At 42.1% G+C, this 13,536-nt stretch overlaps 1 protein-coding gene across 1 annotated transcript in view; it reads right to left on the bottom strand.

Moving 5' to 3' along the window:
• Positions 1 to 1,317: 1,317 nt before the first annotated feature.
• Positions 1,318 to 13,536, bottom strand: part of FOXK2 (forkhead box K2) — a 45,063-nt gene continuing 32,844 nt past the window's right edge. Inside the window, exons 3-9 of the mRNA XM_064728254.1 lie at positions 12,107 to 12,254; positions 11,507 to 11,653; positions 8,550 to 8,743; positions 7,582 to 7,757; positions 5,715 to 6,011; positions 5,146 to 5,352; positions 1,318 to 3,542 (exon numbers count right to left, since the gene is read on the bottom strand). Coding sequence (XP_064584324.1) covers positions 3,346 to 3,542; positions 5,146 to 5,352; positions 5,715 to 6,011; positions 7,582 to 7,757; positions 8,550 to 8,743; positions 11,507 to 11,653; positions 12,107 to 12,254 — 1,366 coding nt within the window. The 3' untranslated portion in view covers positions 1,318 to 3,345. The remainder of the gene's footprint in view (positions 3,543 to 5,145; positions 5,353 to 5,714; positions 6,012 to 7,581; positions 7,758 to 8,549; positions 8,744 to 11,506; positions 11,654 to 12,106; positions 12,255 to 13,536) is intronic.

Genomic DNA, 13,536 nt, shown 5'->3' with positions numbered 1-13,536 from the left:
CAGCAGTGCTGCAGTAACCCTGAGTGCCCTGGCACACCTCAGCTGTCCTGTGCTACCTGCAAGGGGATGTGATGAGGTGCAGCTGTTCCACAGGGATCAAATCCAGCACAGCATTGAGTCTTCCCAGCTGCTGCTGCCTCCAGGCTGCTCTGCCAGTGCTTCACTGCTTGGCTCCTGTGGATGGATGTACCCAGAGTCTGCACAGCTCTACAGTAAATGGACAGTGCTCAGTCAGTGACCTGGTGGGAAAAGGAATGGGGGCACTGATGGACTGGTGGTGCCACAGGATCACCCCAGGCACCAGGAGGGCAGAGAGCTGCCACAGGCAGAGCAAACCACGACTGGAACACAAAGTATTGCAGCAGCATCTGCTCCTGAAGCACAGGGATGCACAGGGATCAGCAGCTCCTTTTGTATGGAAAAGTAACTCAAAGCCTTCTCTCCCCATTTTGCCATCTCTCTCCACAGTACCTGTGTCACAGTTCAGAATCCTGACAGGAAAACTAATGAGTCAGTGCACTAAATTCTGCAGCAATTCCAGGTATCTGCCAGCAGGAACTGTGGAACACGAGGATTGCTTTCAGAACCTTTAGGTAGTCACAAAAAGGAGAAAATACAGAATTAATCAGTGCAGTTGGAGATGTGAGACACGACCAGTTCTTAGAGACACAGCAGCCACAAAATGCCACCAGGCTGGGGCTGGGTCACACTGCTCTGCCTGCCCTGGGGCACAGTAACAATTACAGCACTTCACTGCTCCATGGTCAGCTGTGCTCTTCTTCTTCCTCCCCAAGGACTGTGTTTATTCACACCATTCAGACCCTGCTTTCTGTTCGAGGAACAGGCTCTGCCCATTCGGCTCCAAACACCAAACCCAGCAGTTCCACATCCATCCAAGGCTTGGGGAGTTGGGTTTCTCCCCAGCTCTTGAAAGCATTGCTATGAAAACCTGACCCAGCTTCCAGCAAAGTTTTCCTGGTCCTTGAAAGCATTTCCCAACTTCTGAGAAACAGAGACTGTAACCAGTGCAGGCAAAGGGGATCAAACACCAAACCCACATTCACCACAGAGATTCCAGAAAGTGACATCTCCTAAAATTGACTTACAGAAATAATGATCCATGCAAGGCAGACACGTTGCTGTGCCCTCCTGTGCCCCAAGCACTGGCAGGGTCCAGCCCAGGCCCCTCCCTGCCCGTGGCTTGGCTGGAAGGGGCACCTTGGCCTGGGGGGCTGGCACAGAAGCTGCATTAACCCCAAATATACACTGATATTCCAAACACACTTGTTGAGTAATTTCAACTTAGTTAATTTGCTGAATAAAATTTAATTTTATTTAAAAAAATCTTATACACTATTATTCACCTAGCCCTAGTTGTGAACAGATTCTCACTTCTGAAAATAAACCACATTCTAGTCAATTCATTCAACACCAAATTAAATTACTAGTACTGGATTTTTTTTTTCTTAAAAAAAGTATGTTAAAACTTTACTTTTTTTTTATTTTTAAAACCTCTAAAGAAAACGCTGCAATTGTACAGAAATGCTTCTTTTCAGGTTATGCTTTTTTTTTAAATGCCTGTTATAAATCCAGCTTGTGTAGAGTTTTTTTTTCATAGTTTTTTAATGTATTATCTGCAGAGACATTGTAACAGTTCCATTGTGTGGATGAACACAAAACTTGTACACATTTCTCATATTTGGTCTTTAGGTAAATAGTTTCCAAAAGCTGCCTAAAATAACCACTCCAAACTGTTCAGTCCATCATGAAAATACAGTTTTTCCTTTCGGAGCAGGAAAGGAAATATAAATAATGCATCTTTATTACAGAACAGGAAAAAACCAGATTCCGATGGAGCCGCCTCGGGCTCCCGCTCACCTGGCTGCAGGAGGAACTAAGACGTTGTGTGAGCTGAAGACTGAACAGCAGCCTTGTTTCAATTGAATTTTGAAATGTAAAGTGGAATCTATTACCACATTAAAGTGAGAAATTACCGATACATTTTAAAATGTTCAACTGCAGAACACACACTTAAAAAAAAAAAAAAAAATTATTACCATAATCTGGTAGCCACTGTTAGAAAACCACAACAGCTACTGGTCATGGAGACCCCGAGGTCAGTGTCTGACATCAAAGTGTTACAGAGAAACGGGGCAGATTAATTTCTACTGAAGGGTGCTTAAGCTTAAAAATATCGAATATACCTCTGACAAGATAATTTTACTCTTTTTAAAAGGACTCGTGATAAAGAATTTTATCTTTCTAAATGAAGAACAGTCTGTTATCTTAAACATACACAATATTAAGCGAGACTCTTGTTTTACTTTAGACTGGAAAAATATGCCAGGGACAGTCAAAGTCAACACAAAGTAACAAACAGCAAAAGGTAGCAGAGAGAGAAACAGGTAAGTGCAGCTCTGGTCAAATCCATAGCAGTTCTTTACGTCAGTTAACGGCTCATTTACATCAGAGTTTCTAATCAGTTACATGCAAGCCCAAAGAAGCGTTTGATCACTACACATGGTAATAAAATTTGATTAAATTTATCAGGCAACTGCTAAAATATGAAAATTTGCAGATGTAATAAAGTAGCTTTATCTGAACTTGAACAGGACAGACAAAAGTAAATCATTCCGTTGGTTAAAAAAACCCTACATTCAGTTTTTTACCAAACAAAATTTCACATGAAAAGTAGTTGTGTGATTCCAAAGTTTCCGGAGTAGAAATGGAGTGATTTGAAATGTCAAAGACCCCATCGTTTTGCAAAGAAATGAAAATACACCTCAAAAATTTCTAATTCCACATGTGAACAACAAAATACTGCATATCTATCAACAACTGCATGGGTGGGTGGTTCGGAAAGGCTTTAGCTGCCACGGTGTCGGAATGGCTCCTGCCTCTGTTCCCTTTAGGAATTTACAATCGTTTGAAACCAGTCACACTAAGCGCTATCATGCTGCCGTTACACTGAGATCCTCAGTCCTGGGAAAAATCTGACAGATCCTGTTCAAGCTGCAGCCCTCCCAGCACACACAGTCCGTGGGCAGGAGGGGCGGGGGCACAGCCTCTACAACAACATGGTTCTGCAGTTTGACTTGAAATTACCAAGTTTTAAGGCCACCTGTGTTGGGTTTTGTTTCAGTGCTGAAAGTTGAAGTCTGATTCACAGGGCCCCTTTCCCCACTGCGTGAGAACATGTTCCAACATTTTAGGTGTTAGATTTAAGTGTCTCCTTTTGGCACCACGGAGTTTGTTTTTGTTGGTTTTTTGTGGTTTTTTTTTTCTTTTTTCTTTGTGTGTTTTTTTTTTTTTTTTTAAAAAAAAAGGAAAACTCCCCTAAAGTTTCTAGTTCTGGCTGCCTTTGTCACTCACTGCCACGGGTGGGGTGTCCACGTTCACAGCTATGACTATGCTCTCTCCATCCTCTGTTTTGATCCGTTTCAGTTCCTGCTGTTCTGCCTGGTCTCCGTTCTGGCGCTTGGTGGGGAGCGAGGCCGATGCGGACGCGTGGGTCGCCAGCATGTGCAAAGGACTTGCAGCAGCTGCAAACACCAGAACACAAAGTCAGCACCCTGATCCTTGTCAAATCACACACACAATACTCACTTAGCAAATTTTATTGCACAATAAGAAACTGAGTTTCTTATGGACCCCAGAGCTGACTCACAGGGACCAAGCAATGCTGCCAGGCTGCTCTGCTGAGAGCAGGATCTGAGAGCACCTGGAAACTTTAGAAAGAAACTTTACTACACATGGAAAATGGAACAGGATTTGCTCTGCATTTCTTTGTTCTCATATGGCACAAACATTCTTTCACCAATCACACAAATGTGTGTGTGAACACAGCTGTGTGTGTCACACAGACAAACACAAATCTGTGTTTCTATAGGCCCTCGCTGTTTCTATAGGCCCTCACTTGTATAAAGCTCTCACTTTAGATGCTTTGCCTGAGAATTTCCTGGTTTCTTGCTGCTTTAGGAGTTACTGTAACAAGAGCCCAGGACCTGGAGCACACCTCACTGCACACCCATCACACACAGACAACAGTGGGAAGCTACAACTTTACTCTGTGTGCAGCCACATTCCCTGCATACCCTGCACCCTGCCTAAAATAACCACTCCAAACTGTTCGGTTCATCATGAAAATACAGTTTTTTCTTTTTCTGCTGTGTCAGGAAATGTGTGGGAATCAGCAGAGTTTTCAGAATCCAGGAAAAAGAGAAAAAGAATTATTCCTTACTTTTAAAAATAGCTTTTCAGTGTATTTCACATGGCTCTCAGCTCTATTCACACATCCCCTCTGACACACAAAGTGCACCTCAAGCCTGACTGTGATGCTTTTGCTGCTCTTAAGCTGAAAGTGAAGTGGCAGCAGCCAGAACACTGACCTATAAATGTCAGTGATGGCAAAGGAGGAAAAAGGAAATGAAGGAGATAATTCACTCCATTACAAAGACTTGTGAGCAGAAATGCAGGTAATGAATTGAGGTAAGACAGCCCTAGAAGTATTTCTGTAAACATGTGACAAATATCAGTATCAGATAATGCACAAAGCAGAACTGTCAGAACTGCTGTGAGGATCTGCCCGTGCTGGGAGCAAGAGGGAGTGTGGGGAATGGTGACAAAGCACTGCTGCCCACCCAGCCTGCCAAGGCCCACAGGGGAATGATGGATTCACACATGAACCACCTCAAAACCTTCCACAATTTTGGTCTTTTCAGTACAGGTTCAATAAAATCATAATAAAAGGTAACAGTTCAAAGAGCCAACCCACAAGCAAGGTCTGGTTTTCCTGTTGGTGGCTTCCAACAAACCACCTGGAAGGAGGCACCATTTGAACAGCTCTGATTTACAGGAGCTTCTTTTAAAACTTGTTTTTATCCTGGTTTAACGAGGAGAGGGAGAGGGAGAGGGAGAGGGAGAGGGAGAGGGAGAGGGAGAGGGAGAGGGAGAGGGAGAGCAGAGGAGAGGAGAGCAGAGCAGAGGAGAGCAGAGGAGAGGAGAGCAGAGGAGAGGAGAGCAGAGGAGAGCAGAGGAGAGCAGAGGAGAGCAGAGGAGAGCAGAGGAGAGCAGAGGAGAGCAGAGGAGAGCAGAGGAGAGCAGAGGAGAGCAGAGGAGAGCAGAGGAGAGCAGGAGGGGCCGTACCGGCGCTGCCCTGCCCCACGGCGGCGCTCAGGGGCACGATGTGCGTTCCGTTCTGGGTGACAGCTTTGATGGGCAGCTGGTGCTGGCCCAGCGGCGCCTGTTGCACTATGGTAACTGTCTGTAAGGGGGCGGGCTGCGAGGTCTGGATGATGCGACCAGCAGCTCCTATTGCAGCATGGCTAATAGCAGGGAGAGGCTCCACTTTCACTGCAAACAGGAGAGAAAATTTGGTTTAAATTAATAAAGTGCTCATGAGCCATTTGGTTTCACTCAATCAGCCCTCAGTGGGAGTGTGTTGTTTTATTACATGCTCCAACAGATCTGAGAAATTACAATTTGAAATCTTCAGTTTTATCAAACACTTCAAGCATTGCCCTGTAAGTATTGATGCCCCATCCCTGAATGAAGCCTGGAGCAACCCAGGAGAGTGGAAAGCATCTCTGCCCACACAAGATGGACTTTAAGGTCCTTCCAAACCAAACTCTTCTATGGTTCTACAATTCTAAATTTCAAACACTGATCCCTCTGCATCAAGAGGTGCCAAAACAACCCCACAGGTTCTTTCTTACCTTTGACTTCCTTGTGGTCTCCATTCTCTTGAGGTTCTACCTTGGGCTGGGTGACCATAGCAGCTTGTGTGACCACGGCCTGTCCTGCGACAGTGTAAGTGTTTGCTGGTGCCAGCCCAGTCACGTTGGTGACTGACACAGCTGGGATCTGGTGCACAACGTGAACTGTCTGAACTACAGGCTGCTGGGAGGTTGAAGTTGTCACAGGAGTTGCAACAGTGTAGGTGACGGGTTTGATAGCTTGTGGTAGCTGCCGTTGTACAGTAATTAAAACTGGCTGGCTAGAGAGAGGTGATCCTACCAACAAAGAGGTCAAAATTAGATTGCTAATGTTCATTATTTCTTCTAAGCCAGTTGTTCTTTTAAACTTCACATTAAAACATTAAAACCTCAGAGAATTAACAAGCTCCTCCACTAATGAGCCAGAAGGCAACAGTGGACAGTGAAGGTTAGGACAAATGGTTATTCCCAGCTCCAGTCTCAAGGTAAGGGCTGTGCTGGCTGTGCAACACCCACACCCCCTTTGGGCACCCCAGCTCTGCCCCCAAACAAAGCTGTGCCTGGCACTCATTTAATCAAAGCCCTTTGCACAGATGGGGATGTGTGTGCTGCAGGTGCTGGGTGCAGCATGGCTGACTGGGAATGCTGAGGGATGCACAGGAACATCTCTGCCCTCTCCAGTGCCACATCCCCACCAAGAAACTGGATGGCAAATGTGCAGCAAAGAAGGTAATTAAACAAACACATCCTTATCCCATCATGCTTTATGCTCTTTTTGTTTTAAACAGGAAATTTCTTATCTCTCTTTATCCTTTCAATTCTTTTATCCCCCCACTGTGGGATGACCACAGAGGTGTGAAAGGCCTTTCCTTATTTCTCTAACACACACAACCTTACCTTTTGGGGTTTTTTCAAGAAAACTGTTACAAGACAGCACAGCCCTACACAGGACAGAGGCACAGCCTCTCCTCAGCAACAGTGACCCAAGGTTCTGGAGTAACAACAGCCCCATGTGTCCAAACAGACCCTCCCTGGCTGTTCCTGAGCTTCTCACAGATCTGCTCTGAAGAGCATACTCATTTTTATATATAAAATTATATATATGTAATACTTTATATATTTTTATACATAAAATTTTATATTTATATATAATTTTCATTTATATTATATTGTATTGTATTATATTGTATTGTTATATATATATATTATTATATATAGATATTATATATTGTTATTATAATATATATATATATATATATTTATTATTATATATAATAATATCTATTACTATATATATTTTATATGTATTAATATATATTATTATTATTAAGTATTAATTATATTATTATATAGTATATATTATATATTATTATATATATATTATATTATTGTATATTATATATACATTATAGTATATATTATATTGTATTTTATTATAGTATATATTACATTGTATTTTATTATAGTATATATTGTATTGTATTATTAAGTATATATTATATTGCATTATAGTATATATTACATTACATTGTATTGTATTATAGTATATACATATATATGTATATAGTATATACATACATTAATGTATTTATTGTATACATTACATATATTGTATATATATATACTTATATATATTATATATATCATTTATTTATTTACTTATTTATATTTATTCTATTCTATTCTATTCTATTCTATTCTATTCTATTCTATTCTATTCTATTCTATTCTATTCTATTCTATTCTATCCTATTCTATCCTATCCTATCCTATCCTATCCTATCCTATCCTCTCCTCATTTTCGGGTCCATGTTGAGCCCTGGCAGTGTTTGGTGGCACCCCGTGCCCCAGCCCAGCGCTCTCTCACCTGGGGCGCTCTGTGCGAACCGCGCCTCCTGGATGACGGCGAGTTTTGGCTGGATGGCGCTGGGCTCAGGCTCCATGGGGACAGGAGATCCTTCCCTGGACAGGCTCTCGGGGGTCTGCACGCCACTGGAGTGTGCAGACAACACTCCAGAGTGATTAGGAGAAGCTGGGGCACTTCTGTAGTTAGAAATGAAAGCAGCAGCTGATGTGTTTTAACTTCTGAACTGGGCAGCCCATGGCCTTCCTCTAAGGAGAGTGTGACACACTGCCCTGTGCAGCAGGGGAGGGCACAGCTACAGCCCAGAGCTCTGCATCTTTTAAAAAGCTTCTGTTAAACAGGGACAGAATTTAAAAGCAAACTCCAGGTACAGTTAAAGGAGAAGAAGTGGCTGGATGCCTTCTTAGGGAGACTCTAAATCTGTGAAACATGAACATTTCTTCTGGTGGAGAAGAACAAGGAGCAAATCTGAGGCTACAGGGCAAGCAGAAAAAGATCTGCACCAGCAGAAAGGCCATAACTTTACAGAGGGAACAATTTAAACCCAGGTGTTTCCCCAGCACAAATTCTGCTCCAACATTAGCAAACTGAATACACAATTGTCATCTCTAAGGTCAATAAATAGCTGGTATCTGAGAATTTTCTTTGTAAACAGTTTTAAAATCCAGTAGATGGCAGTTAGAAATTATAAATTATAATTCTGCAAAACCCATCAAAGGTACAGCAAGGCTTGCAAACATGAACAATCTGATAGTTAGTTATGCAAACCAGGTTCTTTAACACTAAAACCAAGCAAGAAACACCAGCCTGGTGTACGGGGCAGCCTCCTAATGAAACACACAGAATTCAAACACTGAGTCTGGATGAAATTAAATTACTAAACTTGTGACTGTATCCAAAGCTATCAAGTCTGTAGCAGCCTGAAGATTAAACAACAGCCATAGTCTTTTTGTTCATCTGGTTTTCCTTACCTAGAAGAGAGTGGTCCCAGAGGGGTTCTAAAGCAAGGTACTCCCCTAGGCCGCCTTTTCCTAAAAGCCTGCTCTATTAATTTGCTTTCAGAGGCAGGGTCTATCCTCCAGAATGAGCCTTTGCCTGGTTCTTCCTGGGAACGTGGTACTTTGATGAAATAACGATTCAGAGAGAGATTGTGACGTATTGAATTCTATGGAACATAAAAAAATATGTAGAATTCATATAACTTTTCCAAGTCAGAATGTGGCCTACTGCAGCAGTTTGTACTATAGGAGACTGGGGGTTCAGCTCTTTAATTCCTTCATTTAACAGCACTCAGAGCACTACCATGCAGTGCCATAAACCTGAAAGGACTCTTGCATTTTGTAAACTCTTTCCCAACAATTAAAAACCCAGTATTCTAATTGGAAATAACAGGAATCCCATTTATTTCATTCTCTCATGAGAAACACGGTGATTGAAAGCAAGGTTTAGAACACTACAGATACTTGTGCAGAAGGCAGTGTTAAAAACAAAACTAAAAATGATCAATGCTTGTACTCCACCCTTCCCCAGGTGTCCCAGCTCCTTCCAGGAGGGCCAGCAGAACACAGCATAAACTGATTCTGATCCTATGTGGTAATTCTGTTACTGTTCCACAATTCAGAAAGAAAAGCTAAATTGCACAAGCTCCAAAGGCAGCTGGAGTGTTGTGAATTCACCCACAGTCCAGTTTGTCTCAATGACAAAGCCAAGAATTTACTGTGTCAATTAAAACACCCAAGTGGCAGCAGGTCCTGAACCAGCTCTTCCAGATTTTTGTCACCACAGCCCCTTTCACATTCCCACATCCTCAATTTGCTGCAACATCCCCCCACTCCTCCAGCAGAGCAATGCACAGAACTGCTGACACCCTCAAGCTGCCCTATCTCTGCTTGGCTTTGCACACAGAATTCCTTTTTATTTTATTTTTTAACATAGATAAACCCCAAAATCTCTCTGAGTATTATCACTGAACAGCAAGAGACTGATGCTAAGGATTCACCCTGAAACACTTGTGAGGGAACAGAGATAAATGGGAAAAAAGCTTTATGTTAACAAAAGCTCTCAAAAATTTGCAAAGCCAGTGTAAAACTTGCTCAAATATCTGAGTTCACAACCCTGATGGTAAGTTTGGAAAACTTAAGCAGTGATGATAACCACATATGATTTCTTGAATGCAAACTGATGAAACCAGAGATGGTTTTTTCCCTGCCAAAAATGGAAACATAACTAGAAAGATGCCAAGAACATATTTATAAATTGTATTTATTTCTCCATATGCTAGAATAAAGGAGTGGATCCAAAAATACCTGCTAAAATAAGTTCAGAGAGAGGAGCTTTCAAATGCCCATTAAAATGAGAGCATTGTATGCTAAAGGATATAAATACCTGTTTGTTGAGGCGTGGGACTGGGACACTGGAGATGTGTTTTACTCTATGCTTTGAATGATATGTGCATATATAGCCTCAATTATGATTTAAAACATCTTTCCAAAGTCACCTATAGCCTCAAATATGGTTTAAAACATCTTTCCTTAATTACCTATAGCCTCAAATCTGATTTAAAACATCTTTCCTAAGTCACCTGAGCTGCAATCCAACTCCTAATGTGCAGAACCTGGCAGAGCAGTGACTGAACAGCATCTGATTTTCAGCTTTTCCAATTTTCTCTGCATAGCTGCTGATTAATGGCTCCAGCACACACTGTCTGCTGTGCCTGTCACCTTGGCTTTAGGAAGCATCACAGAATCCACCCCCTGCTCTGTGGCAGAGCTCTGTGTGTCTGTGTTGGGTTCATGATGCTCACAAAGCAACATCTCCTACACAGACACTCAAGGTACTGTGAAATAGGAAGCAAAACACAAATCAACATTTTATAAACAGACTCTTGTTGCTAAAACAACCTGACTGCAGCCAGGATACTGCAGTTATGTGGGAAAGGGAAACAAAAGAGACTTCCCAGCCACAGCAGCCAAGTCCTTGTCTAACCAAACCCTCAGCCAGGAGCAGCTCCATTCCCCTCTAACCTTGGGAGAGCGACCCAGCTTTCATCTAGGCTGTATGACAAATAAGTATGTGATTAATATTTAAAAATCTCTTCCTCTGCAGGGAAGGATTGTATTCTTCAGTCTTTCACTTGTGCAGCCAACACTTCCTCACTTTTCCTGTCACCCAATCTCCCTAAATTTGACCTCCCTGACAATAACTGCAGAGGGAGCAGAGAGCCCAGGATGTGCTCCAGGTGTTCCAGGCTCCCTGAGACACCCAAAACAGCACCAAAGGCACTGGGCCTTCACATGTGCCTGGCAAGGCTCTGCCAGACTGATTTGTACCAGTTAGTCATCCTGGCAAAAGCTGAGGCTGCTCTTGTGAAAATGAAAAGAAAGCAGAAATGAATTCTGCAGAGTTGAAAGGTTTGCTACAGGAATGGGCAAGTTCACAAATCAAACAGTGCATGAACGAGGGTGAGATAATGAGATAAAACACTTGTTCCCTCACCTGCTGCATGGGCAAGATCACTGTTTTCAAACAGAACTAAACTTGGAGTATTTCATATCTCAATTTTATCTCAAGATAGCAACACGGATGTTGACACAGCTGTAGGTTACAGAACATGACACCTTTCCTAGAAGGCATACAGGATTCAAATCCAGTGCCAAATGCACTTTGCTTTCCCCAAAGCCTGTCTGCAACCCTACTAGGGGTTTAAAGAACACCATTCCATCAATAAAGCAGTATTTAAAATACAGACCAATGTAAATTGCCCACTTTGTTGGAAAACTTACAGTCAGAGGAAAGACAACACACTCATTTGCCAAATTCTACATCTGAAGGGTTATGAGGCTTACCAACTGCCTGCTCATGACCATTTACAGCTGCCAGTATTGCTCACATGTAAAAAAATAAAAAATATTCCAGAAATCAGAATTACCTGCCAGCCCTTGTCTGCTGTCCTGTAGTAGGGATAATTTTTAGTTATGTGCGTATAAATTCCATTTAGTGTAAGCTGCTTATCCGGGGCCATTGTAATTGCTTGGACTATTAACTGTGCATAGGAGTAGGGTGGCTTAGAGTCATCCTGCACAAAAACAAGAAAAGTCTGCATCAACAAACTGAATAAATACACACTGATCAAAAGTCATAGAACATCATTAACTTGAATTAGGGGACTTTTGGACAACAAAAATCTTGAGGCAGAAAAGAAATTAAGAAAGCTTTGTTGTTCTGATCAGCAATTTTAGGGAAACATAAATTTTGCAGCAAAGAATTTTCAATAGCTTCCAAACAGATCAGTAACTTAGACTGCACACAGACCCTCTCCCAAAGGGAACAGGGGTGGGTTAATCAATCAATCAATCAATCAATCAATCAATCCATCAATCTCACATCTGCTCACAAAACCCTACACATTATTTTTAAAGCCTGGCATGTTAAATTACCACTCAGTGCATACACCTCAGCAAACAAAACATCCCAAGCCTTCCATTGAGCTCAGGTGTAATTTCTGGGATCGCTTTCAAGCTGTGTTTACCTTTGGGCTGTCTCCCCCTGAAGCTTCCTTGTCGTTTTCTGACTGGGAATTGTCAGCCATCAAATGTAGGTCAGATGCTATTCCACGGCTCATTTTGTACCCTGAGGAGCCGGCGCCGCGGGGGCTCGATGGGCAGGAATTTGCAGCACTGTAGAGCATAAAAAGAAGATCCTACTATTTTGTTATACAGTATATCACCACATTATGTCTCATCAAAAAGCTCTTGCTGCAGCAAAGCCACTACCAGAGCTGGGAGGCTGCAGCTAAAGGGTTGTCAGGGCTTCCATTCCAAAGCACCTTCCATGCTTTGCTAAGCCAGCCATGGAATCAGAATCACTGCAGGAAAAAACCTCACCCAGGCTTTCCTCCTCAAGAATCAGCTGATTGATCAGGCTGCAATGTATTTGTGTGAGATTTGCCACCTTAACTGCATCAGCAAGCACAGATTTTCAGGCACTCATTGGAAACAACTCTGGAAACTACTGCAGTAGTTTGCAGTATAGGAGACTGGGGGTTCAGCTCTTTCATTCCCTAATTTATAAGGACTGGGGGTTCAGCTCTTTCATTCCCTAATTTATAAGATTGGGTCAGTCTTTCATCAATTATAGTACGGTTCAGCTCTTAATTCTTATTTACAGACTGGGTCAGCCTTTATTCTTATACAACAGCCACATCTGCTGAATTCTGCCATATGCTTGTGTTCAGTCTGCCCCCCAAAAAATCATCTCTCCTGTGTAGTGTTTTTGCATATTTGAGGAAATAAAGCAAGAGGTGAGGTAAAAAAATGTTTGATTCTCATTTAAATTGAAATCAGTATTATTTTAAGTGTTTACAGGTGTGTGCACATACTTACACATAGGTATGTGTATAAAAATCATAAATTTATCTATAAATGGGGTGCATCAGCACTGACTCAGCTGATTTAATGCAGTATTGGGCCAACAGAGCAGATACACTGTTAGAAAGCAAGAGATGGTGCCAAACACCAAAAAGTATCTCCTAACACTTCACATTTCGCCATCCATCACAGAAAACCAGGTAAAACTGGATATAATTCCACTGGAACATCTTTCTACCAGCGGTCCCCTGCCTTGCAGAGTCCACAGGAACTGCAGCTGCACGATGCCAATTTTCTTCTATGATTTCCTTTTAGCCAAGAGGAAAGAGAAAATCAGCAGGTGAGGTTCATCCCCTTCCCCAAAATAATTCTGGCAGCTCTTTTGCAAGGACACACTCTCTGCAATCCATACTGCAGCTGATTTCAAGGCAGCCCTCAGAAATTCCAAAAAACCAGAAATCTCAATAGCTGCACCTGGCTGTGCCCCCAGAAGCAGCCTTATCTCCAAAGATAATCTTTAATCTTTGAATCTGTGGTTCAAAACATCAACAACAAATAAATCTAGACAATGTTATTTAGATCTACACACTAA

This window comes from Zonotrichia leucophrys, chromosome 18, assembly GCF_028769735.1.
Source record: "Zonotrichia leucophrys gambelii isolate GWCS_2022_RI chromosome 18, RI_Zleu_2.0, whole genome shotgun sequence".
Lineage (NCBI taxonomy): Eukaryota > Metazoa > Chordata > Aves > Passeriformes > Passerellidae > Zonotrichia > Zonotrichia leucophrys.
The sequence above is the reverse complement of the archived record's forward strand: the minus strand, read 5'-3'. Positions and strand labels throughout refer to the sequence as shown.